General features: G+C 43.8%; 1 protein-coding gene across 2 annotated transcripts in view; it reads left to right on the forward strand.

Moving 5' to 3' along the window:
- Positions 1–24,331, forward strand: part of dscaml1 (Down syndrome cell adhesion molecule like 1) — a 564,629-nt gene that overhangs the window by 30,667 nt on the left and 509,631 nt on the right. For both annotated transcript variants that reach the window (XM_059638968.1, XM_048562212.2), the window contains exons 2-3: positions 9,780–10,097; positions 19,117–19,263. In XM_059638968.1, the coding sequence (XP_059494951.1) occupies positions 9,780–10,097; positions 19,117–19,263 (465 nt within the window). The remainder of the gene's footprint in view (positions 1–9,779; positions 10,098–19,116; positions 19,264–24,331) is intronic.

Genomic DNA, 24,331 nt, shown 5'->3' on the forward strand with positions numbered 1-24,331 from the left:
CTCTAGAACAATAGGAGCTAGACACTCATCTTGTGGGATCATGCGGTGTGTGTAATGGCTGCAACATTTAGTTGCAGCATGATGCACTGCTCCAAATGAGCAGTTCTTTGTGTGTAAGGGCTTTGAGATGTTTCTGAGATGATTGTTTTTGTCACTTTCACCTCTGACTTATATAGGGCAAATCTCCCAAAGCTCTTGGTCCTAACTAAAGAAGCAAATTCCTTTGGCATTGAGGAAGCAATACCCATCAACCTCTGAGCAGACCTCATTGGATTCCAAGAGGGGGATAGTAGGAACTGCCGATGCTGGAGAATCTGAGATAACAAGGTGTAGAGCTGGATGAACACAGCAGGCCCAAGCAGCATCAGAGGAGCAGGAAGGCTGATGTTTCGGGTCTAGACCCTTCTTCAGAAATGGGGGAGGGGAAGGGGATTCTGAAATAAATAGAGAGAGTGGGAGGCAATGATGGAAGATGGATAAGGGAGCAGATAGGTGGAAAGGAGTCGAACTGGTCAAGGAGGCGGGGCTGGAGCCAGTAAAGGTGAGTGTAGGTGGGGAGTAAGGATGGAGGTTGGTCAGTCAAAGGAAGATGGACAGGTCAAGGAGGCGGGGATGAGTCTGGTAAGTAGGTTGCCTTTTGAAAGATTTCTTCCCACCTACTCTGAATGGTTCATCTGCATTAACTTCCACCCGGAAACTGACAATAAATCCGCCTCTTGGCCAGCTTTGTTCTGATGACCTTGAGATTGTCAAATTTTCCCATCTGTTACCAATCTATGGAAGACAGTCAAGAGATTTGAATATTCTAATTTGGCCTTTCATGCAGCAGTTTAATTGAAATACTCATTCAAATTCCAGCCAAGACAATGTATTGCTCTGAGAATACGAAACATAATTTTTTTTTCAAAAATTAATTAATCTTCTTGTCAACACGTCAAATTGTGAATTTTTTTCATTAAGAATAGAAACCACTTCAAAGAAATCCCCTCTAAAATGAATGCATCCCGAGGAAATCTGTCTTAATTCCTGAAAGATAATGCTGGCCAGGCAAGGAAAGACAGCAATAACAGGAACTGCAGATGTTGGAGAATCCAAGATAACAAGGTGTGGAGCTGGATGAACACAGCAGTGCCGAGCAGGAAAGCTGACGTTTCAGGCCCAGACTTTATGAAGGGTCTAGATCCGAGACATCAGCTTTCCTACTCCTAAGATGCTGCTAAGGGAAGACAGCGGTGCCATTGCAGGGAAAAATGCATTCACATAAAACAATAGGATTGATGCATCTGTTAGTTATCTAGCACAGAAATCTAACAGGCTTGCATGAAACTATTAGCTTGAAAAACTACTCACAGCCCCTTTTGCTGATCTCCTGGGCTTGAGGGACCCCTTTTTGAATACCCATGTAGTTACAGATGATTACATTTTCAAACATGGCCTAAAGGAATTAATAGTAAATGAGGAACAAAAGCTAATGGATGGGGTGGGATTGTGTTCGAAAACAAATCTCTGAATTTCAGTCCAAGTGTCACTGATTGCTATTACAATGACATAATTCAGTCTCTTTACTGTTAGCTTGCCCTCTTCAGCTTATAGATTTTTGTCTAATAGACCGCCTTTCCATGTGTTTCCGTGCCTCAGTTTTGGAAATGTTACAGCAGCCCATGTAAATTGCAGATGATTACTATTGCTCAGCCTTTAAGCTAAAGTTAGACAAGGAAGACTAGAATTTACACTGTGCCTCTCACATCCCTCCAGTGTTTTATACTCAAGTTGGATTATCATTGGTGTATTGACAAATACAATGGCCATTTCTACACAGTGATGCCATAGTACAGGAGCAGAAGTTGGCCAATCAGCCCATCAATCCTACTGTCCAGTTTAATGAGATAACAGCTGCTCTGATCATACTCAATGCCACTTTCTGGCCTTATCCACATAACCTTTGATTCCCTTACTGATTAACAATCTCCCTATCTCAGCCTTCGTGACCCAGCCTTGACAACCCTGTATGGTAAAAAAATTCCACAGATTGACTTTAATCTGTTTATTAGTTAGCCAAGGAGAAGTGGGTGTTGGGACTCTGGAACGCATTGCATGCAAGGCTGGTAAAGGCAGATATCCTCATAATATTTGAGAAGTATTTCAATGTACACTTGCAGTAGAAAGGCATGCAAGACAATGGGGCCAAGTGTTGGAAAATGGGTTTTGAATAGTTAGGTGGTTTTTCTTGACTGGCACAGACCAGATGGGCTGATAACAAAGTGTAGAGCTGGATGAACACAGCATGCCAAGCAGCATCTTGGGAGCACATTAGCTTCTGTGCTGCTAAGATGCTGCTTGGCCTGCTGTGTTCATCCAGCTCTGCAGTTCCCATTATCTCTGAAGATATTTGAGATTGCCAGTCTCTGGTAGGTTGATGTAGGGGGTTTGCAGCTGTATATAGAAGGTACAGCATAAAACAGTACAGCACAGGAACAGAATGTAAACATGATGATATGAAACCTGTGTTACGGACTGAGCGCTACTGCTCTTAAAACCCGGGGGAAAAGAATAAAATGATAACAGTTGAAAACAAGCTAGTATTCTTCCTTGAGATAATGGGAACTGCAGATGCTGGAGATTCCAAGATAATAAAATGTGAGGCTGGATGAACACAGCAGGCCAAGCAGCATCTCAGGAGCACAAAAGCTGACGTTTCGGGCCTAGACCCTTCATCAGAGAGGTGATCTGATGAAGGGTCTAGGCCCGAAACGTCAGCTTTTGTGCTCCTGAGATGCTGCTTGGCCTGCTGTGTTCATCCAGCCTCACATTTTATTATCCCAGTATTCTTCCTTGAATAGTTTCACGACTCTTTATGTGATAACACCGGAGAAATGGGGTGACTGCTGCTTTGTCCTGCAGGAAGGCGACACTGCGCTCTGAGTAAAACAATTGTTTGTGTGGAATTGAAAAAGCTTGGGCAGTGGTATGCGGGTACCATATTAATCAATACGACCCTGATTGAGATTTACCACATCAGCAATGGCAGAGTTTCATGAGAACTACCACTAGATGGTGCAGCATGTGACTTCTGAGGGGGGTTCTCACCATCTCCTCACCTGAATACACACCAGCAGACTAGGCGTGCAAACTGATGACGATCCCGAGTAAATCTCCCCGACTAAACTGAAGGATGTCTGCTTGATTTGGTGGGGAAATTGACGAGGCAGTTTAAAAAACTTCTAGGCGTAACCGTTGCAAAAATACATGTACTGTCTAGTTGTGGTTAACACGCAAACAATCAAAATGTGTGATAACGTGTACATCTTTCTTCAAAGAGCATACGTCTCTGGGATGTGATCTTCATCACCTCCGTCCTCTGCCCAACCGCACCACACATCCCACCCACGTTCCATAACAAACGTCTCACTCGCAACGCTGTACATTTCCTTATTAACTCAGACTTCAGCAACCGCTCATGGAGACTCCGTCCGTTATCCTTTTAATGTTCATTTCCTTTTTTTCAAATTTTGCTCCAATCTTTCAGCAAGTCCGTCGATCTCTTCACTGTGCGGTGATTCAGCTGCAAGCTGCATCTTCCCTCAAATTTCACAACATCAGTTCTTTGTATTCTAGCCATTTTAAACAAACATTGAACTGATTTAGAGACAGCTGTAGGTTTTGTTTTCTTTCAGGAAGGAGGAATTAAGAACGAACTGTGTTGTCTTTATTTATCCAGTGATGAGCTGCACAAAGGTCTTAAAGCTAGTCAGAATACAGTGCCATAGGGACCTGAGCAGGTAATGTATTCTGAGCCAGTACAGCACTGAGAGATGCTGCGCATTTGGGGTCCATAGAAATGACCTTATGGCACTATTCACATCAAAAGGAGGAATTAATCTCAAGTCACAACAGAAACAGAAATTGCTGGAGAAACACAGCAGGTCTGACAGCACCAGTGGGAAGAAAGCGGAGTTAACATCGTGTGTCTGGCAACTCTTCATCAGAACTGATTTATCTCAAATGCCCAAGCTAATATTTATTCACCTACCAATGGCGTGATCGCTTCAACTTCATTACTATGTATGGTTGCTTGCTGTGTACAAGTTGGCTGGGTTAATTATGTATATTCAAATCTGAGATAGACAGATTTCGAACCAGTAAGGGAATCAAGGATAATGGGTTTGAGGCAGGAATTGAGTTGAGGGCTATCCTAGTAGCTATGTTCTCACTAAATGACAGAGCAGACTTGATGGGCTGAATGGCTGTCTCCTGCGCCTGTATGCTATTATCTTGTAGCCGCTGCTGTGAGAAGAGTGACTACACTCTAGCTCTGAAGAAGTTACTCGTGTTGAAATGTTAACTCTCATTTAGATGCTGCCAGGCCTTATGAGCTTCTCCAGCCCTTTCTGTTTTCATCTTAAAAGAAAACTTCATGCTGTGGAGTGTGTTCAGATGTCCTGAGGCTGTTAAAGACAACAACAATTCCATGTTAATAAAATGTGGGGCTGGATGAACACAGCAGGCCAAGCAGCATCTCAGGAGCACAAAAGATGACGTTTCGGGCCTAGACCCTTCATCAGACTTTTTTTAAATGTAGAAATTATTTTAATAAGGCAGAAGGACTACACCTGGACCTGATGTTCTTGTGTCTGAGACAACCTTATTTTCACCCCTGACAGTGTCAGTGATTTTTGATACTATTGTGGATAATAACATTGAAGCATGCAGGATGTTTTCTGGCAGATATCTGTGCCTACTGCAAAGGGAAGCAAGTTCAGGGACTGATGTGGGTGCTGCAAAGTCATTTCAGGATCTCAGTGTTTCTGGGATAGTTTTAAATTATCAAAGGGTCAGTGGGAGGAGGAACAGGAGACCCACTCATCAGCAATCAGTAGCTCTATAAGTTCCATTAGGATCATGTTACAGTAGCTGAAATTCTGAAGAAGGTTCGCCGGACCTGAACCATTAACTCTGATTACACTCCACTGATGCTATCAGACCTGCTGAGCTTCTCCAGCAACTTCTGTACCTGCATGGTAATGAATGCTATTTTTAAAGCTTATTCTGTCAAAGCCAACAATTTGCACATTGGTACCTAGCTGTCAGTTCCACTATGCAGACTTTGCATCCTTTGAATGTATTCAGTGCTGAACTTTGATAGGCCAACTAGTACTGCTTTGAATCATGTACTTGCATCTAACGTGGTTGCCCTCTTTCACCTTCCTGGGGACTGCTGTCTTTCCAGAGGGCTGCTGCTCACCTCGATAAGGCAGTAACAACATCCATCATGGCCTTTGCTGCCCAAGGTGGGCAGCTCCCAACGCCTGGAGGCAGTTGATGCCACCAAATGGTCACAGAGTTCACCCTCTGACCATTTAGGCTGCTGATATGGTGATGTTAAAATGATTAAATTCAATTTTTTAAATTGTTCTTTCATGGGACACAGGTATCACTGGCAAGATCATCATTGGTTGTACATCCTTAATGGCCCTTGAACTAACTGGCTTGGCTATTTTGAAGGGCAGGCAAGACTCCACACATTGCTGTGGGTCACATGTAGGCCAGATAGAATCATACAGTGTAGAAGCAGCCCAGTTAGCCCACAGAGTCTGCACTGACCCTCCAAAGAGCATCCTACCCATACTCACCCCATCCCAGTAACCCTGCATTTCCCATGGTTAACCACCTAGCCTGCACATCCTTGGATGCTGTGGGAAATTTAGCATGGCCAATCTACCTAACGCACACAAGTTTGGGCTGTGGTAGGAAATTGAAGCATCTGGAGGAAATCCATGCAGGCGTGGGTGGAACGGGAAAACTCCACAGAGACAGTTACCTGAGGCTGGGATCAAACCCAGGTCCCTGGTGCTGTGAGGCAGCAATGCTACCCACTGAACTACCATGCCACCCAAAGATGGAGCTTGGGTGTATCAGATTCCCTTTACTGAGGGGAGGTGGATGGGCTTTTATGATCAATTGATGATAATTTCACAGTCGCTATTACTGAGACCAGCAATCAATTCCAGACTTTATTAACTGAATTGAAATTCATACAGCTCTGGTGAGATTTGCACCCATGTCTCCAGAAACATTAACTAATCACTGAAACACTGTCCACCTTTCTTCAGCTGGGTTCATGTCGTCCCTAAAACCATTTGAAAATCTGGTCTCTGATCTTTCGTTCTTCCATGTGGGGAAAGTGAAAGGGAGAGGAAGAAGGGTTAGGACATGATGCATTGAGCAGGTTATTCCCCCCGACAAACCTTCCTCTCTCGACCGAAAGGAACATTTACAAATCCTGAATTCTGAAACCCCAAATCTGTGAGAGGGAACACCGCAGAGAAGTGAGACCTATCATAGGGAGGGCTTTGAAAACAAACATTTCTCTTTGATGGGCAGTCACAATGATCAGTGTCATTGCCAGCTGCAGCTCTTCTTATCCACTTGATCAGGTGACATATTGAAATTAGCAGCAGCAAGATTGAAGTCCCCAGAAAGCAAAATGCAAGCCCTTCACAAATTAAACTCACCATGAATTATTGCTCATTTTTCATTGTGCAGTCTTCAATCTTTTGCTCCGGAAGGTGAGGAATGGGAAGTGTTGATTCCATTTTTCTTTCCCCAATCTATTTCTACCATTACCAAAGTCAGTCTTTAGGGGAGGTGATGGCCTAGTGGTATTATTGCTGGACTGTTAATCCAGAGACACAGATGATATTTTGGGGACCCAGGTTTGAATCCCGTCATGGCAGATGGTGGAAAAAAATTTCAATAAAATATCTGGAATTAAGAGCCTAATGATGACCATGAATTCATTGCCGATTGTTGGAAAAACCCATTTGGTTCAGTAATGTCCTTTAGGAAAGGAAACTCTCATCCTTACCTGGTCTGGCCTACATGTGACTCCAGACCAACAGCAATGTGAATGAATAAAGGAAAAAAAAATCTTTGCTGTTTGAGTCACCAACTGCTGCAGGAGTGTCCTGGAGTCTGAAGCAATTAAACCTCAAAACCCAAGTTATTGCTGTAGATAAATCCCTGGACTAATAACATCAGAGTATTAAAACACGATTGTGTATTTTTTCAATATTCCTTTTCAGACATCTCTTGCTAGTGATAAAAATATGGTATCAGTTCTGATGAAAGCTCAATGGATTTACAATGAAAATTCGTTCTCCTCTTGGATGTTGCCAGACTTGCTGAGATCCTCCTATAATTTCTGTTTTTGTTTCAAATCTTTGGCATCTGCATTTTATTTTAATAACATTGGCCTTCTGAAAGGTGTGGAAATGTGATGTGCAGTGAGGATTGACAATGACCAATGGTGGATGGATTATTAGAGATCATGTGATGAAACCTCCAGCTCTAGAGCCAACCATAGTTGGCAAGCCTGGTGCTCCCATGGAGTGGGATGAAATACAATGTTATAGTTTGAATTGTCTTTTTGAAGTTGCTGGGCTTCAATGCTTCTGGGTGGTCTAAAGCAGAACTGTCCCAGGTTCAGCCCTATTACCTGAATTGAGGTAACTGAATCAAACTGGGTCTACAGCTCACAAATAACTATCAGGGTTTGGCCTCTGGTTACCCTGTGATTATAACATACTTATATTGAAATTGTTTCATTTACTTAATGTAGTGACATTTTTGAAAACATGGTGCTAAAGATGAGATTTAATAGAAAATACTTTCACACAAATACATTTTAATTTAACATTACAAATATCATTGCATTGAAGTTAACATTACAAGGGAATTGTAGTTATTTGTCAAATGGTGGGTTCGCCATCTTGGGCTTGCCAAGGTGAAAAGGAAGTTGGAAACCAGATCAGGTCCATATCAGGACTTCAAAATGCCTTAAATCCAAAAGGAAACTGGATCAATTTTCAAGTCTATCCAGAAAGAGTAGGATGTAGATGTTAATTGGGCAGTCCATTTGAATTTATGTAGTGCCTTTAACAAAGTAATGCAGGGCTCCTCAACCTGTGGTTCACAGTTCCGAGTTGATGTGGGGCCATAGACTCAAATAGAAACAACTGCTGTGGAGCCCGTGACTGAGTGTTTACAGCTGCAAGGGAAGAAGGGTCCACTCCCGAAACGCCAGCTTTCCTGCTCTGATGGTGCTTGGCCTGCTGTGTTCATCCAGCTCTACACCTTGTTATCTCAGCCTCCAGCATTGGCAGTTCCTACTATCTCTCACTTGAAATCCTGATTTTTAAAAAAAAATAGTGGATTTTACCAAACCAACCTATCTTTGAGACCCGATTTCTGCTCCAAATAAAGCCAATTTGAAGTTCAGAAAACCCTGAAGATTGAATTCCATTCTTACCCGCACCAGGGTCCCAGAGTAACCCCAGTCCCCCTCGCTGGTGTGTGTGTGTGTGTGTGTGTGCGCGTGTGTGTGTGTGTGTGTGTGTGTGTGTGTGTGTGTGTGTGTGTGTGTGTGTATATGTGTATGAGTGAGTATATGTGCTTCTGTGAGTAAGTGTTTGTGCATATGTGTGAGAGTGTGCGTATGTATTTGTGTGTGTGCATGTGTGTGGGTGTGTGTGTGTGTGTGTGTGTCTGTGTGTGTGTGGAGGGTGTGTGTGTGTGGAGGGTGTGTGTGTGTCGAGGGTGTTTGTGTGTGGAGGGTGGGTGTGTGTGTGTGGAGGGTGTGTGTGTGTGTGTGTGGAGGGTGTGTGTGTGTGTGTATGTGTGGAGGGTGTGTGTGTGTGTGTGTATGTGTGTTTGGAAGGCGTGTGTGTGTGTTTGTTTTGTGTGTGTGTGTGTGTGAAGGGTGTGTGTGTAGGGTGTCTGTGTGTGTGTGGAGGGTGTGTGTGTGTGTGGAGGGTGTGTGTGTGTGTGTAGTGTGTGTGTGTGTGGGTGTGTGTGTAGAGTGTGTGTGTGTAGGGTGTGTGTGTGTGTGTAGGGGGTGTGTGTGTGTGTGGAGGGGCTGTGTTTGTGGAGGGTGTGTGTATGTGTGTGCGTGTGCACGTGTGGAGGGTGTGTGTGTGTGTGTGTGTGTGTGTGTGTGTGTGTGTGTGTGTGTATGGAGGGGCTGTGTGTGTGGAGGGTGATGGGGAATAGTTACAAGGCAATTTTCAGGCCTTGAAATGGGGTCACTGTGAGAAAAGTCTTTGGGAAACACCAGTGTCAAGCACTTCACCATGAGATGTCTGATCACATTCAGCGTTGAGTCATTTAAGGACTTGGGTTCACAGAGGTAGGGTTTAAGGAGCATCAAAAAGAAAGAGATACAGAGAAGTAGAGACTTTTTGGGAGGAAATTCTACAATAATACTTCCAAAACCTTTTGCCTGTGTGATCTCAATTTGAGGCTTTTAAGTTGTTGGTGACCCCCTTGGTCGTGGTAGACCTGTTGGTGAAGGGAGAGTGCAAGTGTGGGGGCTTATTGAAGGGCCAACCATTGTTATTTTAGAGCTTGCAACCCAGAATTTCTGCTGGTGACAATGCTTGACATCTCGACTCACACTTTGAGAAGTCTTGGTTTGTTTTAAAGAATCTGGAAACAATGCAGGTTCATGTACCAATGGTCAGGGAATAGGAAATCAGCAAGGGGCAGAAACTGGAGATGTGCAGGTATCTCGCAGGGTGGGAGAGCCGGAGGATGTTCCAGTGATGGGGAGCAGATTACAATTACGAAAGACCTTGACCATTTCCTTTGCACAATTTCCATTCTATCATTTGTAGTAACTTCTGCATTCCTCTTCACAGTCATAATGCAAGATTAAGGTGTGAAATCTTACACTGTGCCAAATTAATTTCTCGTTCCATTTCCTTTATTCCCTCTCCCAACAGCACACAGTGAGGATCCCAGGACAAGCTTGTACTTTGTAAATGACTCACTGCAGCAGGTGATCTTCTCCAGCTCAGTGGGCACGGTGCTGCCGTGCCCAGCTGCCGGGACCCCTGGAACTGTCCTCCGCTGGTACCTTGCCACGAAAGACGACATCTACGACGTGCCCAACATTCGCCACGTTCACCTCAACGGCACATTGCAGCTCTACCCCTTCTCGCCGTCCGGGTTTAATAGCTTCATCCACGACAATGACTACTTCTGCACAGCGGAAAATGTAGCCGGCAAGATCAGGAGCCCGAATATCCGAGTCAAAGCAGGTGAGACTTTCAGGTGCCGCTGTGAGGTTTTGGAGGTTTCGGTTGGAATGCAGATTTGGACCTTGAGTTTGTACAGTAAGATGTGCTACCCTTGTCATGATGGTGGGAGGATCTTAACGCATTGTTTTGCCCATGGGATTGCCAGGCTGGATGAAAACCACTTCCCTCATTGTCTCCAATGCCTCCAAGCCAAAGCATTCATTCATCTTCTGAATATAAAGCTGACTGCAGTGACTTGTTCCCGCACCTTTATGGTGGCCATGAACATGTTTGTACACGTAGAATAACTGAACAAAGGCTTGGAAAGCCAACAGCCCGTCAGGGAGCGGCTGAGGAGAGTGTTCATATTTCAGACCAGCCACTTCTTATCAGGGCAGGCTCAGTGTTGCACTAAGCGCTGTGGGGTGTTCAATTCTCTTGCAGTAATGGTCCTCCACTTGATGGACCTTCACTAAAACAATTTGTGAAGTAAAAATTGAAGAATTATATTTGGCTAGTAGTGTTCTAAAGCTGTCATTTATTTGAGGAAGTCACGTGGCCTTGTGAACCATGATTGCCAATTGGATTTATGGCTGTGCACGTTAACCTCTTGATTAAATGACCATTTTATTATTCACTCTCAAATGTATAGTTCACACTCCATAAAATATTAAAAGTAGTGCTGAAGGGACATTGAAGAGTGAGAGGCAATTGTGATGATATGGTGTAATAATGTTATTATAATTAATATAATGATGGAATTATTTGAAATCCTACAATAGGTTTCTAAGTCCCAGTGTAGTACGAGGTTAGTGACTTTGATATCATCATTGATATTTAATATGATTATATAAAAACCCTTTATACATTGTTTCTGAGGAAGCATTAGTGACCTAGCATATGTGTTAAAGTGGACAAGTGTGTCATCTCTCCTTCTTCAGCCTGTTTGAAGCAAACTAATGTGTCATTAAGAATTTCTCTTGCTCCATAATGTAATTTACTGTGATGAATGGTAAATAGTTGATCTGTTCACAGGTCTCTGTTGCACATCTGGTCTCTCGGAAAGTGCTGTTTCCTTCTGTGAAATCCTGAGTGCCGACGTGGGCAGCACGGTGCCTCAGTGATTAACGCTGCTGCCACACAGCACCAGGTTTGAATCCACTCTCAGGTGACTGTGCGGAGTTCACATTTTCCCTGCATCTATGTGGGTCTCCTCCAGATGCTCTGGTTTCCCACAGTCCAAAGATGTGTACCGTAGGTGGATTGGCCATGGGAAATACAGGGTTACCGGGGATGAGGGTTATGTGAGGTGTGGATATAGGTGGGGTGCGCTTTGGAGGTCCAGTATTGCCTGACTCCACATTGTAGGGATTCTATTAATGTGTCAGATTGATGAATGGAAGGTCATGCTGTGGCCGTACAGGATGTTGGTGAGGGCACTTTTGGAACACTGCATGCATTTGTCATCTCCCTGCTATAGGAAGGATATTGTGAAACTTGAAAGGGTTCAGAAAAGATTCACAAAGATGTGCTGCCAGGGTTGGAGGGTTTGAACTATAGGGAGAGGCTGAATAGGCTGGCATTATTTTCCCTGGAGCGTTGGAGGCTGGACGGTGACCTTATGGGGTTTATAAAATCATGAGGGGCTTGGATAGGGTAAATAGACAATTTCTTTTCCCCAAGGTGGGGGTTTCCAAAACTAGAGGGCATAGGTTTAATCTGAGAGGGGAGAGATTTAAAAGGGACATAAGGGGCAACTTTTTCACGCAGAGGGTGGTACGTGCATGGAATGAGCTGTCGGAGGAAGCTGGTACATTTACACACTTAAAAGCCATCTGGATGGGCGTATGAATAGGAAGCGTTGAGAGAGATGTGGGCCAAATGCTAGCAAATGGGACTAGATTAATTTAGGTTATCTGGTTGGCAAGGACGAGTTGGACCGAAGGGTCTGTTTCCGTGCTGTACATCTCTATCACTCTATCTGAACTTGCTTTATCTGCATTGGAGTTCTTAACCCACTTCAGTGGCTTCATGATGATGCTGCTAGTTTCTGAACAATGGGCCTTTCCTTTAAGTGATCCACTGAGGAAGAGATGAGAATGATGAAGAGGGAATGGGGTGAAGGAAAGATTGATGTTTCAGGTGCACATCTTAGTCAGCAGCACTGTCCTGCTGGTAGTTTTGTGAAAGGGAAATAGTAGTTTATCACCGGATGTAATTTTAAAAACCAATTACAGGAAATCTGATCAATCTGATGTGTCCTCATTGAGGTGATGTTGAGGAAATTGTTACTGATTGAAAAAGCTGATATGAAATGCTCCATCTCCCTGATCAAACCAACAAAGTGCACAACCAGATGCTTCTTCATCACAGTTTTGTCACACTACAACTCTTAAAAGACCTGTTCCAAAATGATAAAATGTGAGGCTGGATGAACACAGCAGGCCCAGCAGCATCTCAGGAGCACAAGAGCTGACGTTTCGGGCCTAGACCCTTCATCAGAGAGGGGGGTGGGGTGAGGGTTCTGGAATAAATAGGGAGAGAGGGGGAGGCGGACCGAAGATGGAGAGAAAAGAAGATAGGTGGAGAGGAGAGTATAGGTGGGGAGGTAGGGAGGGGATAGGTCAGTCCAGGGAAGACAGACAGGTCAAGGAGGTGGGATGACGTTAGTTGGTAGGAGATAGAGGTGCGGCTTGGGGTGGGAGGAAGGGATGGGTGAGAGGAAGAACAGGTTAGGGAGGCAGAGACAGGTTGGACTGGTTTTGGGATGCAGTGGGTGGAGGGGAAGAGCTGGGCTGGTTGTGTGGTGCAGTGGGGGGAGGGGACGAACTGGGCTGGTTTTGGGATGCGGTGGGGGAAGGGGAGATTTTGAAGCTGGTGAAGTCCACATTGATAGCATTGGGCTGCAGGGTTCCCAAGCGGAATATGAGTTGCTGTTCCTGCAACCTTCGGGTGGCATCATTGTGGCACTGCAGGAGGCCCATGATGGACATGTCATCTAAAGAATGGGAGGGGAGTGGAAATGGTTTGCGACTGGGAGGTGCAGTTGTTTATTGCGAACCGAGCGGACGTGTTCTGCAAAGCGGTCCCCAAGCCGCTGCTTGGTTTCCCCAATGTAGAGGAAGCCACACCGGGTACAGTGGATGTAGTATACCACATTGGCAGATGTGCAGGTGAACCTCTGCTTAATGTGGAAAGTCATCTTGGGGCTTGGGATGGGGGTGAGGGAGGAGGTGTGGGGGCAAGTGTAGCATTTCCTGCGGTTGCAGGGGAAGGTGCCGGGTGTGGTGGGGTTGGAGGGCAGTGTGGAGCGAACAAGGGAGTCACGGAGAGAGTGGTCTCTCCGGAAAGCAGACAGGGGTGGGGATTGAAAAATGTCTTGGGTGGTGGGGTCGGATTGTAGATGGCGGAAGTGTCGGAGGATGATGCGTTGTATCCGGAGGTTGGTGGGGTGGTGTGTGAGAACGAGGGGGATCCTCTTTGGGCGGTTGTGGAGGGGGCGGGGTGTGAGGGATATGTTGCGGGAAATGCGGGAGACGCGGTCAAGGGCGTTCTCGACCACTGTGGGGGGAAAGTTGCGGTCCTTGAAGAACTTGGACATCTGGGATGTGCGGGAGTGGAATGCTTCATCGTGGGAGCAGATGCAGCGGAGGCAGTGGAATTGGGAATAGGGGATGGAATTTTTGCAGGAGGGTGGGTGGGAGGAGGCGTATTCTAGGTAGCTGTGGGAGTCGGTGGGCTTGAAATGGACATCAGTTACAAGTTGGTTGCCTGAGATGGAGACAGAGAGATCCAGGAAGGTGAGGGATGTGCTGGAGATGGCTCAGGTGAACTGAAGGTTGGGGTGGAAGGTGTTGGTGAAGTGGATGAACTGTTTGAGCTCCTCTGGGGAGCAAGAGGCGGCGCCGATACAGTCATCAATGTAAGGGAGGAAGAGGTTGGGTTTGGGGCCTCTGTAGGTGCGAAAGAGGGACTGCACCTCCCAGTCGCAAACTATTTGCACTCCCCCTCCCATTCTTTAGATGACATGTCCATCATGGGCCTCCTGCAGTGCCACAATGATGCCACCCGAAGGTTGCAGGAACAGCAACTCATATTCCGCTTGGGAACCCTGCAGCCCAATGCTATCAATGTGGACTTCACCAGCTTCAAAATCTCCCCTTCCCCCACCGCATCCCAAAACCAGCCCAGTTCGTCCCCTCCCCCCACTGCACCACACAACCAGCCCAGCTCTTCCCCTCCACCCACTGCATCCCAAAACCAGTCCAACCTGTCTCTGCCTCCCCAACCTGTTCTTCCTCTCACCCATCCCTTCCTCCCACCCCAAGCCGCACCTCCATCTCCTACCTACTAACCTCATCCCACCTCCTTGACCTGTCCGTCTTCCCTGGACTGACCTATCCCCTCCCTACCTCCGCACCTATACTGTCCTCTCCACCTATTTTCTTTTCTCTCCATCTTCGGTCCGCCTCCCCGTCTCTCCCTATTTATTCCAGAACCCTCACCCCATCCCCCTCTCTGATGAAGTGTCTAGGCCTGAAACGTCAGCTTTTGTGCTCCTGAGATGCTGCTTGGCCTGCTGTGTTCATCCAGCCTCACATTTTATTATCTTGGATTCTCCAGCATCTGCAGTTCCCATTATCACTGTTCCAAAATGATTTCTGTTGGGATGCTATGATAAAATCCTACTCCCAAGATTGATGAATCTTCCCATGATGATCTGTTGGATGACCTTAGCCCATCGCAAGACCTTTTCTCCCCTCTACCCTGACATTGTCAGCTTCTGAATATCCACTGACCTGTCAATCCGCCGACAATCAATGGTGAGGAGTCTTTTTTAGGAGGGACTGGTCTGGTCCAGCTGGATATATTCACAACTAGCCCAACCATAGTTAACCCACAATAAAAGACAGGCCTCTGGGACACCAGCTTCCCTCACTCGTGCTGCCTCATTTCTAACAAGTCATTATTCTAATGATGGAAAAATTGTATGTGCAATGTCTGTTTTAGTATGAACACAGATGTCATATCATTCGAGCCAACTTGATTGCAGTGCTTTCCATTTAACACACCTTTGCCCTGCTGTTATTGATGATAGAGCATAATACCGTAAGACATCGGAGCAGATGCAGGCCATTCAGCCCATCAACTCTGCTGTGAAATTCAGTGAGAGCATGGTTGATCTAATAATTCTCACCTCCTTTTTCCTGCCTTCCCCATTAACCATTGATTTCCTTGCCTGATTTAAAATCTGTCTATCTCAGCCTTAAATTTACCTAATGATTTCGAATGTGTACTCCTTTTATATACATGGGGACAGTGACATCTCGTCATGTCCTGTTGGTTTTTAGCCACGTCCATCCTTTCTTCATAAGATTGTCCACTCATTCCGGTACTCATCTATTAAACCTTCACTTAACTGCTGCTAATGCATTTACATTCTTCCTGAATTAAGATGAATATCATAGAATTCCTAGAATGTGGAAGCAGGCCATACGGTCCATTGAGTCAGCACTGCCCTTCCGAAGAGCATCCCAACCAGGCCCCCAACCGTATCTCTGTAACCCTGCATTTTTTCATGGCTAATTCACCTGGCCCACACATCCCTGGACACTGTGGGAAATTTAACATGGCCAACCCACCTAACCTGCACATGTTTGGACTATGGGAGGAAAATGAAGCACCCAGAGGAAACCCATGGAGACATGAGGAGAATGTGCAAATTCCATACAGACAGTTGCCCAAGCCTGAACTCGAAGCTGGGTGCCTGGCACTGTGAAGCAGCAGTGCTAACCACTGAGCAACAATGCCATTACTGTCCACTGTACTCTAGTACAGTCTCACCAGTTCCCTGTATAACTGAAACATAAACTCCTCACTTTTGTATTCATACCTGTTGTGAGAAATGATATAATTCTGTTAGCTTTCCTTATTACTTGCCGTACTTGTGGGATAACCTTTCATGAGTCATGCACTATGACATCCAGATTCCTCTTTTGTTTTATTTTCCCTGTCAAATTGGACAATTTCCCACATCACACATTCCCACATTTCCGAGATCGTTGCCCACTCACTTAAATTACCAGTATACCTTTGTTGCATCCTTATATCCTTTACACAACTTTCTTTCCAGTATATGCTGTGTCATCAGCAAATTTGACAATTATGCCTTTAGTCACTTTAACCTAATGGTTTATATAAATGCTGAGGTCCCAGCAGTAATCTCCTTGACACACCACTTATTACGTCTTGCCAACATGAAAGTGACTCCATTCTCTCTGCCTCCCATTACCCAACCAATCTTCTAGCCATGCCAGTATACTATTCCCTACATCACAAGCTTTTATTATCAAAATAACTTTTGTTGTAGTAGGTTATCAAATACCTCCAGGAAATCTAAGAACAGTATTTACACTGTTTCCCCTTTATGCACAACTTAAAGTCGTCCAATAGATTGGTCAAAGGCAATTTCTCTCCCAAATAACCGAATACATTCTGACTAATTATCTTGAACTTTTCTAAATACTCTGTTGTAACTTCTTCAACAATGTAATCATCATGTATTCTTTGTGTAAATGTTTGGATCATTGACCCATTTTGGACTTTTTGGCATTGAGTCTGAAGCTGTGTTGTTGGGAAAGTTCTCCCAGTCAGTGACCCTAACAACAGTTGATGGGATTTCTGATCTCCCAAGCTGAGGCGATCAATTCAGGTGATCACTGATCTGAATCCCTGGTGCCATTGGCTATTTGTGAGTGTGTGTTGCTGTGTTTTATTGAATTAGATTGTCCATTGTTGTCGAACATTACTCCTGAGGGAGAACATTACTCCTGTTTAGTATAATATGCTGGTAAGATGAGTTGGTGATCACTCTGGAAATGTTGATGCAAGCTTCAGAATAACACTGCCCTGTAGAAAACAGATCATTCATCAAACAGAGCAAGGGATGTAACTTAGAAATGGAACTTGGCTATTTAGGGTGAAGTCGTGGAAAAACATCACACAAAGTGAGTGGAACTCTACACCTCCCTTCCTGTAGATGCTGTTGAGCCTGGAGTCAAATGACAGTTTCAAATCTGAGAATGATACAGGTTTGTAGGCTGGATACAGGTAATTTCAAATCAACCCGTTCAGGGACGTTGTTACAAACCTCTGGGCCAGGTGGGAACTTGGATAAAGATCCCCTGGCTCAGTATTCGACCTACCAGTACACTGTAAGGGAAGTGGGACAAAAACACCAAGGTGTTTAATTGGAGCTACGGTACAAATCAGCACAATTTAATTGAATGGCAGATCGGGTTAGAGGGGCTGAATAGCATAAATAAATACACTTTATGTCTCTTTTGCTATTGGAGAAAATATATAACAATTGTGGACCAAGGGTTGCTGTTTTGAGGGAGTTGAAAGGCACAGTTCTCCTAAGGCAAAATGTATGTGTCCTTTCTGAGAGACCTGTGCTTGCCAGTGAATCCTTTGATTAAAATGGAATCATTAGCTCTGTTGTATATTCAGCAAAAACCATTTGGGAGGATTTCCCTTAAAGCGTCCCAGTTTCACCTTTTGTGACAACATCAAACACAGTGACCACAGCCACAGAGTACTGTAAACACAGTAGTGAACCAATGAAAGCTCTTTGCAGTAATATTGAATTAATAAAGTGCTGTCACAGTAATAAACACTATCTAGGTCTGAGCTTTATCCCATAGGAAATGGGACATTGCGTGACTACACCATTGTTAAGGGTCTTGAAGTGATTTGAACACAACATGATGATATAGCTTTTGATATTTAGACAGACTCTGGAAATAATCTGTCTAACCATGTACAAGATTAACTGGAAGAGTTTTTGATCCATGTTTTCCCAGACCCCTCTTACTAAGCACGAAAGGAAGGATAAAATGAAGACTTGAGAGGAGGAGGAATTTCAACACTTAGAAATTTGTGAATCTTTGGAAGCCTATTTTCAGGAGAGCTGTGGGTGTTCAGTTAATCAATATATTCAAGACTGAGGTTCAGTGAAATAATAGGCTCAAAGGGACTAGACTGGGGATGTGAGATTGATTTAGAATGTCAGCCATAATATTGTTGAATGGCAGAGTAAGTTTGCAGGGCCATGTAGCCTATACCTTGTTACAGCCATAGCGATCATGTTTGTCTTTAAGCCAGCATTAGTACCAGGTTTAAGTCCTACTTTAGTAATTTGAAGACGTGGTCTGATTCTATGGTGTAGCACTGGTGTTGTGATGTTGCCTGTCAAGTGACATGGTAAATTGAGACACTGTTTTGCTGTCTTGGGTGGATGTCATAGAGTCATAGAGCAGGAATGAATGCCCTTTGACCTAACTTGTCCTTTCCCACCAGGTTTCCTAAACTGAACTAGTTCCATTTGTCTGTGTTTGGCCCGTATCCCTTTAAATCCTTCCTATTCATGCACCTGCCCAAATATCTTTTAAATGTTGTAATTGTACCCACCTCTACCACTTCCTCTGGCAGCTCGTTCTAGAAATGCACTACCCAGTATATGAAAATGTTGCCCCTCAGGTCCCTTTTAAATCTTACCCCTCTCATCTTAAATCTGTACCGTCTTGTTTTAGAATCCCCTACCGCGGGGAAAAGACCTATAAAATATTCTATTTTGAACGTGAACAGGTGAGAGGACCTAGCCACCATTTATTCCACAATTAAGGTCATTCCATACAGATTAGGTGGTCATTATCACATAGCTGCTTGTGGGAGCTTGCTGTGTGCAAGATGGCTGCTGCATTTCCTACGTCCCATTAGTGATTATTACATTTTGGAAGTAATTCAGTGACTAAGAATTGCATCAACATGTCCTGAGGTTGTGTAGGTTCTAAATGAATGCAAGCTCCTTGTTTTTAAATCTCATTTTCCTATGTTTTGGGGTCCCACAGGCTTGGGAATCATCTTCAGCTTGAGGACGAGAGTTAAATAGTTCCAATCAGGTCTCAGATTGCGAACACGTTGCTTTCACAGTCAAGCAGTTTGGTTCATCATATTTACATGCTTTGCATTTTCTTAGTTTTCAGGGAACCCTACACCGTACGGGTGGAGGATCAAAGGTCAATGCGTGGAAGCGTGGCTGTCTTCAAGTGCCTCATTCCTCCTTCGGTGCAGGAGTATGTTAGCGTTGTGTCTTGGGAAAAAGATACAGTCTCGATTATCCCAGGTAGGACCAATCTAGAATGAGGTTCCTTGCACTTCCCTTGTTTTGTTCCTTGTGTCCAAGTCTTGTGATATTGCAATGTGATATTCCGGTGTCTCATTATGACTGCTTTCCAGAAAGAAAATGCAAAACCCTAAATGGCTGTGGAAGTAAGATATTGATGTTCTTTGCTGTTAGTGGATTTTGTCCAGAGTTTGTTGCTTTTGTTGAATGTGTCTACTGGTTTCATCTTATGAATTGAGCAGATGGCTGTCTTTGTGCACCAGTCTGAGATAGGACCGAGAAACTGCTTGGTTGCAATCTGCAGCATTGAATGACTGCTACGGCCTTGGTTCCATTTCATTCTAAAGAGAATTTGGAATCCTCGTGGTTGGTGGTTGTCAAGTTGTCAACTCTACAGATAAGAACTGGGTTGCTTAATGCCTTGCTTTCAAGGATGTTAAGTTCATGTGCAAAGCTATGTGCAGCAAGGCAAGATACCTGCACAAGTACATTACTCAGGCAGATTGTTGTAATAAAAGGTCATGCAAAGTACACAGCAGCTGATTGAGCGCTAATAGAAAGCAAAATATGTGCATAGGGGATAAGAGATGATGCTAAATTTTGCTGTCTGGCTGCAGCTCTAACAGATGTGATTGTGTGTCTGGCTGATGAGGCACACTCGTCTGAAAGTACATAGAAATTGTTCATTTCTCCTTGCACTCAGCTTTTAAAAATGGTAATTGACTCATTTTTTGAATAGGCTCTAAAGGGTGCTATTACCTGTGTAGTTTGAAATGATGAAAGTTTCTCCATATTGTATTTCAACCGGCAACTAAGTTTCACAGTGAAGTGGGTAGTCTGCCAGTGCCTGTCTCTCAACCACAAGCTGTGGGGTCACATCAGGGCATTGAAGGTGTATTCATAACAGAGCAAAAACAAGTTGAGAATTAACCTGCAAATCCTTCCAACATGTGCCAAAGGCAGGTGGCAAGAACAGGAGAGATCGCTGGCCACCGTGTGAGGGAAAGAAAGCTGGAAACTTAACCGTCACTAACAATAGATCCAGACCTCAAAATAGGGGTAAAAGAGCATGTTGCAACAGAAACCTGGACTCCAGGAGTGAACTGCTTTGTACACACATACATGTGCACACATGCATATGAATACATGCTTATCTGCACAAGCTCATGCATGCACGCATATAAAAGTGCACATATATGCACATACATATAAGCATGTAAATACAAATGCACATATACATGTGTATATACACAAATGTGCACACACATATATATGTATGCATACACACATGTGCACATACTTCTATACACACATGCACATGCATGCATTTAGATACATGCATATATACTAATGCACACACACATATACGCTGACTTCTCAATGCTTTTTCCAAAGAATGTTTGTTGTTAATGCCAAAGGGCGAGGTAGAAAACAAAATCAAACCATTGAAAAGAACTAAGAGCAGCATGACCCAAGAATATTTGAGTTGGATTTTTCTCTTTGACGTTGATAGGCCAGGAGGCAAAGACAACTTTGAAGTCAGAAGTGTGGAAGATTACTGGTCATTTCTGAAAGTATTGTCAAGCCTCAACAGTCAATAATTTAACTGTAACATTGATGGCCCACAACCAATATAGTATTGAAACCCAGAAAAAACCTCCAACTTTTATCTTGCTCAACCCTGGTGTACAAAGGCTTGTGTGTACTTGTTCAGAGTCTTCTGCAGTGTGTGCTTATTTAAGTGGAAAGCACATTTTGGTAAAAGGAGTTAGTCATTAATTTGTAGTGCAGGATGGAAGGATTTTCATATTTGCTCCTGCCAAAACTAGGTCAAATAATGCTGAACTAGGGCAGCAGTTAGAGAGTTTGTACGAGCTGCTTTTTGATGAGAGTTATCATCAGTAGCTGCCTGTCAAACCCAGATCCTTCATGATCCGTTTGCAGCCTGACACACACTCCTGAATAACAATAGTAGCAATTTCTTGCCCCTGTATGTCCTTCAGGGAAGGAAATCTCCCAACCTTACATGGTGTGGCCTGTAATGTGACTGCAGCACTACACCTAGCTAGTTGCCTCCTTAACTTGCTTGGCTGACGAGCAAGTCTCTCATTTATATATTAGTAATGTGAGTTGTGCAATAAATTCCAGGGAAACCCACATGTCTGCAATGCATAAAAGAAAATAAATAGCATCTTTTGAGTAAACTCTCAAAGCACTTCTCAGTAAAAGGGTAAATAAAGCATAGATGCCCAACACAAAGGAGTCATTACAGAGCGTGTGGGTGATCCACAGGTTGGTACAGATGGTTGGATTTTGAGGAAGGTCTTAAAGAAAGATGGGGAGATGAATGACTGTAAAGTTTGGGAAAGGCATTCACTAGCATGGGCAGTAAACAGCTGAAGGTGTGTTTAGGGGCTGTTTGAGGAGATTGGATTGCGCAAGAGGTGAGTGGAAGAGAGAGTTTGGAGGGCAGAGGTGTGGGGGTGGGTAGGAGCTGATTGAGATGTTGGTTTTGGAGCTGAGTTCTTTGGTGAAATTGGAGCACTTATTGGTCACAAGGTGCTAGTACAACAGTATATTGAGAAAAACTGCATTTTTACTTCAGGTACAGTTTGAGATTGAGACAGATGACCGGAAGAAATTGCAAGTTTTGACAGCCAGCAAAACCTCTGAACTGACTAGGGAAGAGGGGAAGTTTAAGATTGGTGGCCTGGTTTCAGTCCTACCACCAAACAATCTTGTAGACCTGTGGCAATGCTGGCAATGACAGCTAACCTCATCAGCCCAGTATTTTACCTTGATTCTGTGATGTCAGTACCATGGCAACACCAAGCCTGCATCGTAGGGTCTGAGATATGTGTGTGTAGATTGTTCAATTAATTTAAACAGTAAGACAGTGTTAGGAGACACAGGAAAATGTACATTAACAATTTAAATCCATTTGTTTCAAATAATAATTGGGAAATTTTGCTAACACTGTACTAGGTGCTGGTCAGGTGACCTTATCGAAACACGTCTGATTCTTCGAGGGCGAGACAGAGTAGATGCAGAGAAATTGTTACCCCATTTGGGTGAGATCAGGACCAGAGGATATAATCAATAAGGTGTTGCTCAGTTACAACAGAGATAAGAAAGAACTTCTTCTCTCAAATGATTGAAGGTCTCTCCGTGAAAAGGTGGTTGAAGTAGAAAGTTCCAAAGACTCATGAGCCTTTCAGAGACAAAAGGAATTGCCTCATCTGTCTTAACAGGCTACTCCTGATTTTTAAACAATAATTTATAATTCTCCCACAAGTGGAAACATCCTTTCCCCAAGGCCCCTCAGAATCTGGTATGTTTCGAAAAAGCCATCTCTCAGTCTTCTAAAGGCAGAGCATTTTGAACCTTTCCTCATAAGACAACCCGCTGATTCCAGGGATAGTAGTTGCTGCCGATGCTGGAGTCAGATAACACAGTGTGGAGCTGGAGGAACACAGCAGACTAGGCAGCATCAGAGGAGCAGGAAGACTGATGTTTGGGCCTGGACCCTTCATCAGAAATTTGCTGATTCCAGGTATTATCCTAGCAAACCTCGTCTGAACTGCTTCTAATGTAGCCTGGACCGCTTTATATTTGCCGAAGTTAAATACAGATAATGGCCACTTCTTTGTCCCATTAACGTGTTTTCAGCAGAATTCCCATCCTTTGGACCCTCAGGCTGTACTACTGTACCTACCTTTTTCAACCTATGTTCATTTACCTCTGTTTTATTATATTTAAAGTATTATATTTAAAGCTAATTGCCTTTTAAGGTGTCCAACAATTAATTATAGACCCGACCATTGTGTGCTGAGAGGTTTCTGGAGATAAGGGGGAGAGGACTAGGACCTTGAGTTGAGAGAATGTTGGATAATGTCTATTAGAAGATACTCGACAAACAAAGCACTTGGGTCTCATTAAAATCAATGCTGTTCAACGAAAGGTTTAAACATTCCGATTATTATAGGATCTTTTCATATTCGTAGACTTACAACATATACAGTTGATGTGTTAAGTGGCACTTGTTTGGAATGAGTCTCACTTACATTGCTTATAAAAGATTTCAGTATCTTGTCTGTACATGCTTTATGCTTTGAAAGCAAACAATATGTTTCATTGAGGCTGTGACCTATCTTGTTTCAATCGCTTGGTATTATCATTTGCAAACGGTTTTCCATTGATACTGAGAATGAGTTGTATGAGTAAAGGTTATTTCAGCATTAAGTGGATATAGGTTTCCATGCTTGTCAGCTGGCAGAAATGGAATAATGCAGCAAGGTTTTCTTTTGCCTTGGGGTAAAGGGGAAATGTAAAATGCTGGCAATGTAAACACAGTGCCAGAGGATTGGAAGAAACATGCAGGCCAGGAGGATTCCACATGGTTGCTGACTGAAGGCTAGATAAATGCACCGAAGAAAAGTGAGTCCAGATGCATCTGATTTCTCCCCAATCCTCATTCTCTTACAGAAACTAAAGGCTATAGATGCTGGAAATCTGAAAATAAAGACATAACGCTGGAAACGCTCAGCAGGTCTGGCATATCAGTAGGGAGGAGAGAGAGAGTAAAAAAGTGAATTATTGTTTAAGTAAATGACATTCCATCAGAACTGGGAAAGGTTCAAGAGATGTAACAGATTTTAAGCAAGGGCAAAATAAACAAAACATACAGGAAAGGTTTGTGATGCTGTGGAGGGCAGGAAAACTCATCTTAATACTCTACTGATAGTCCCATATCCCCAGTGGTTAAGGTGGGGTTGCTTAGTTCAGTTGGCTTGACAACTGGTTTGTAATGTAGAGTGATGCCAACAGCATGAATTCAATGCCCACATGGCTAAGGTTACCATGAAGGACCATCCATCTCAACCTTTCACCTCACCTGAGGCATAGTGACCCTCAGGTGAAATGGCCACTGGTCATCTTTCTCTAATGAGAGAGTAGCCCTATAATCTGATAAGACTATTGTAATTTTACCTTTGGAGTTATGAATTAAAACTTTGAGCACAGACGCAGTAAGGTAGTGGCACTGTCACTGAATTAATAAACCGGAAGC

Source organism: Stegostoma tigrinum, chromosome 32 (genome assembly GCF_030684315.1).
Source record: "Stegostoma tigrinum isolate sSteTig4 chromosome 32, sSteTig4.hap1, whole genome shotgun sequence".
In the NCBI taxonomy this organism is placed as follows: Eukaryota; Metazoa; Chordata; class Chondrichthyes; order Orectolobiformes; family Stegostomatidae; genus Stegostoma; species Stegostoma tigrinum.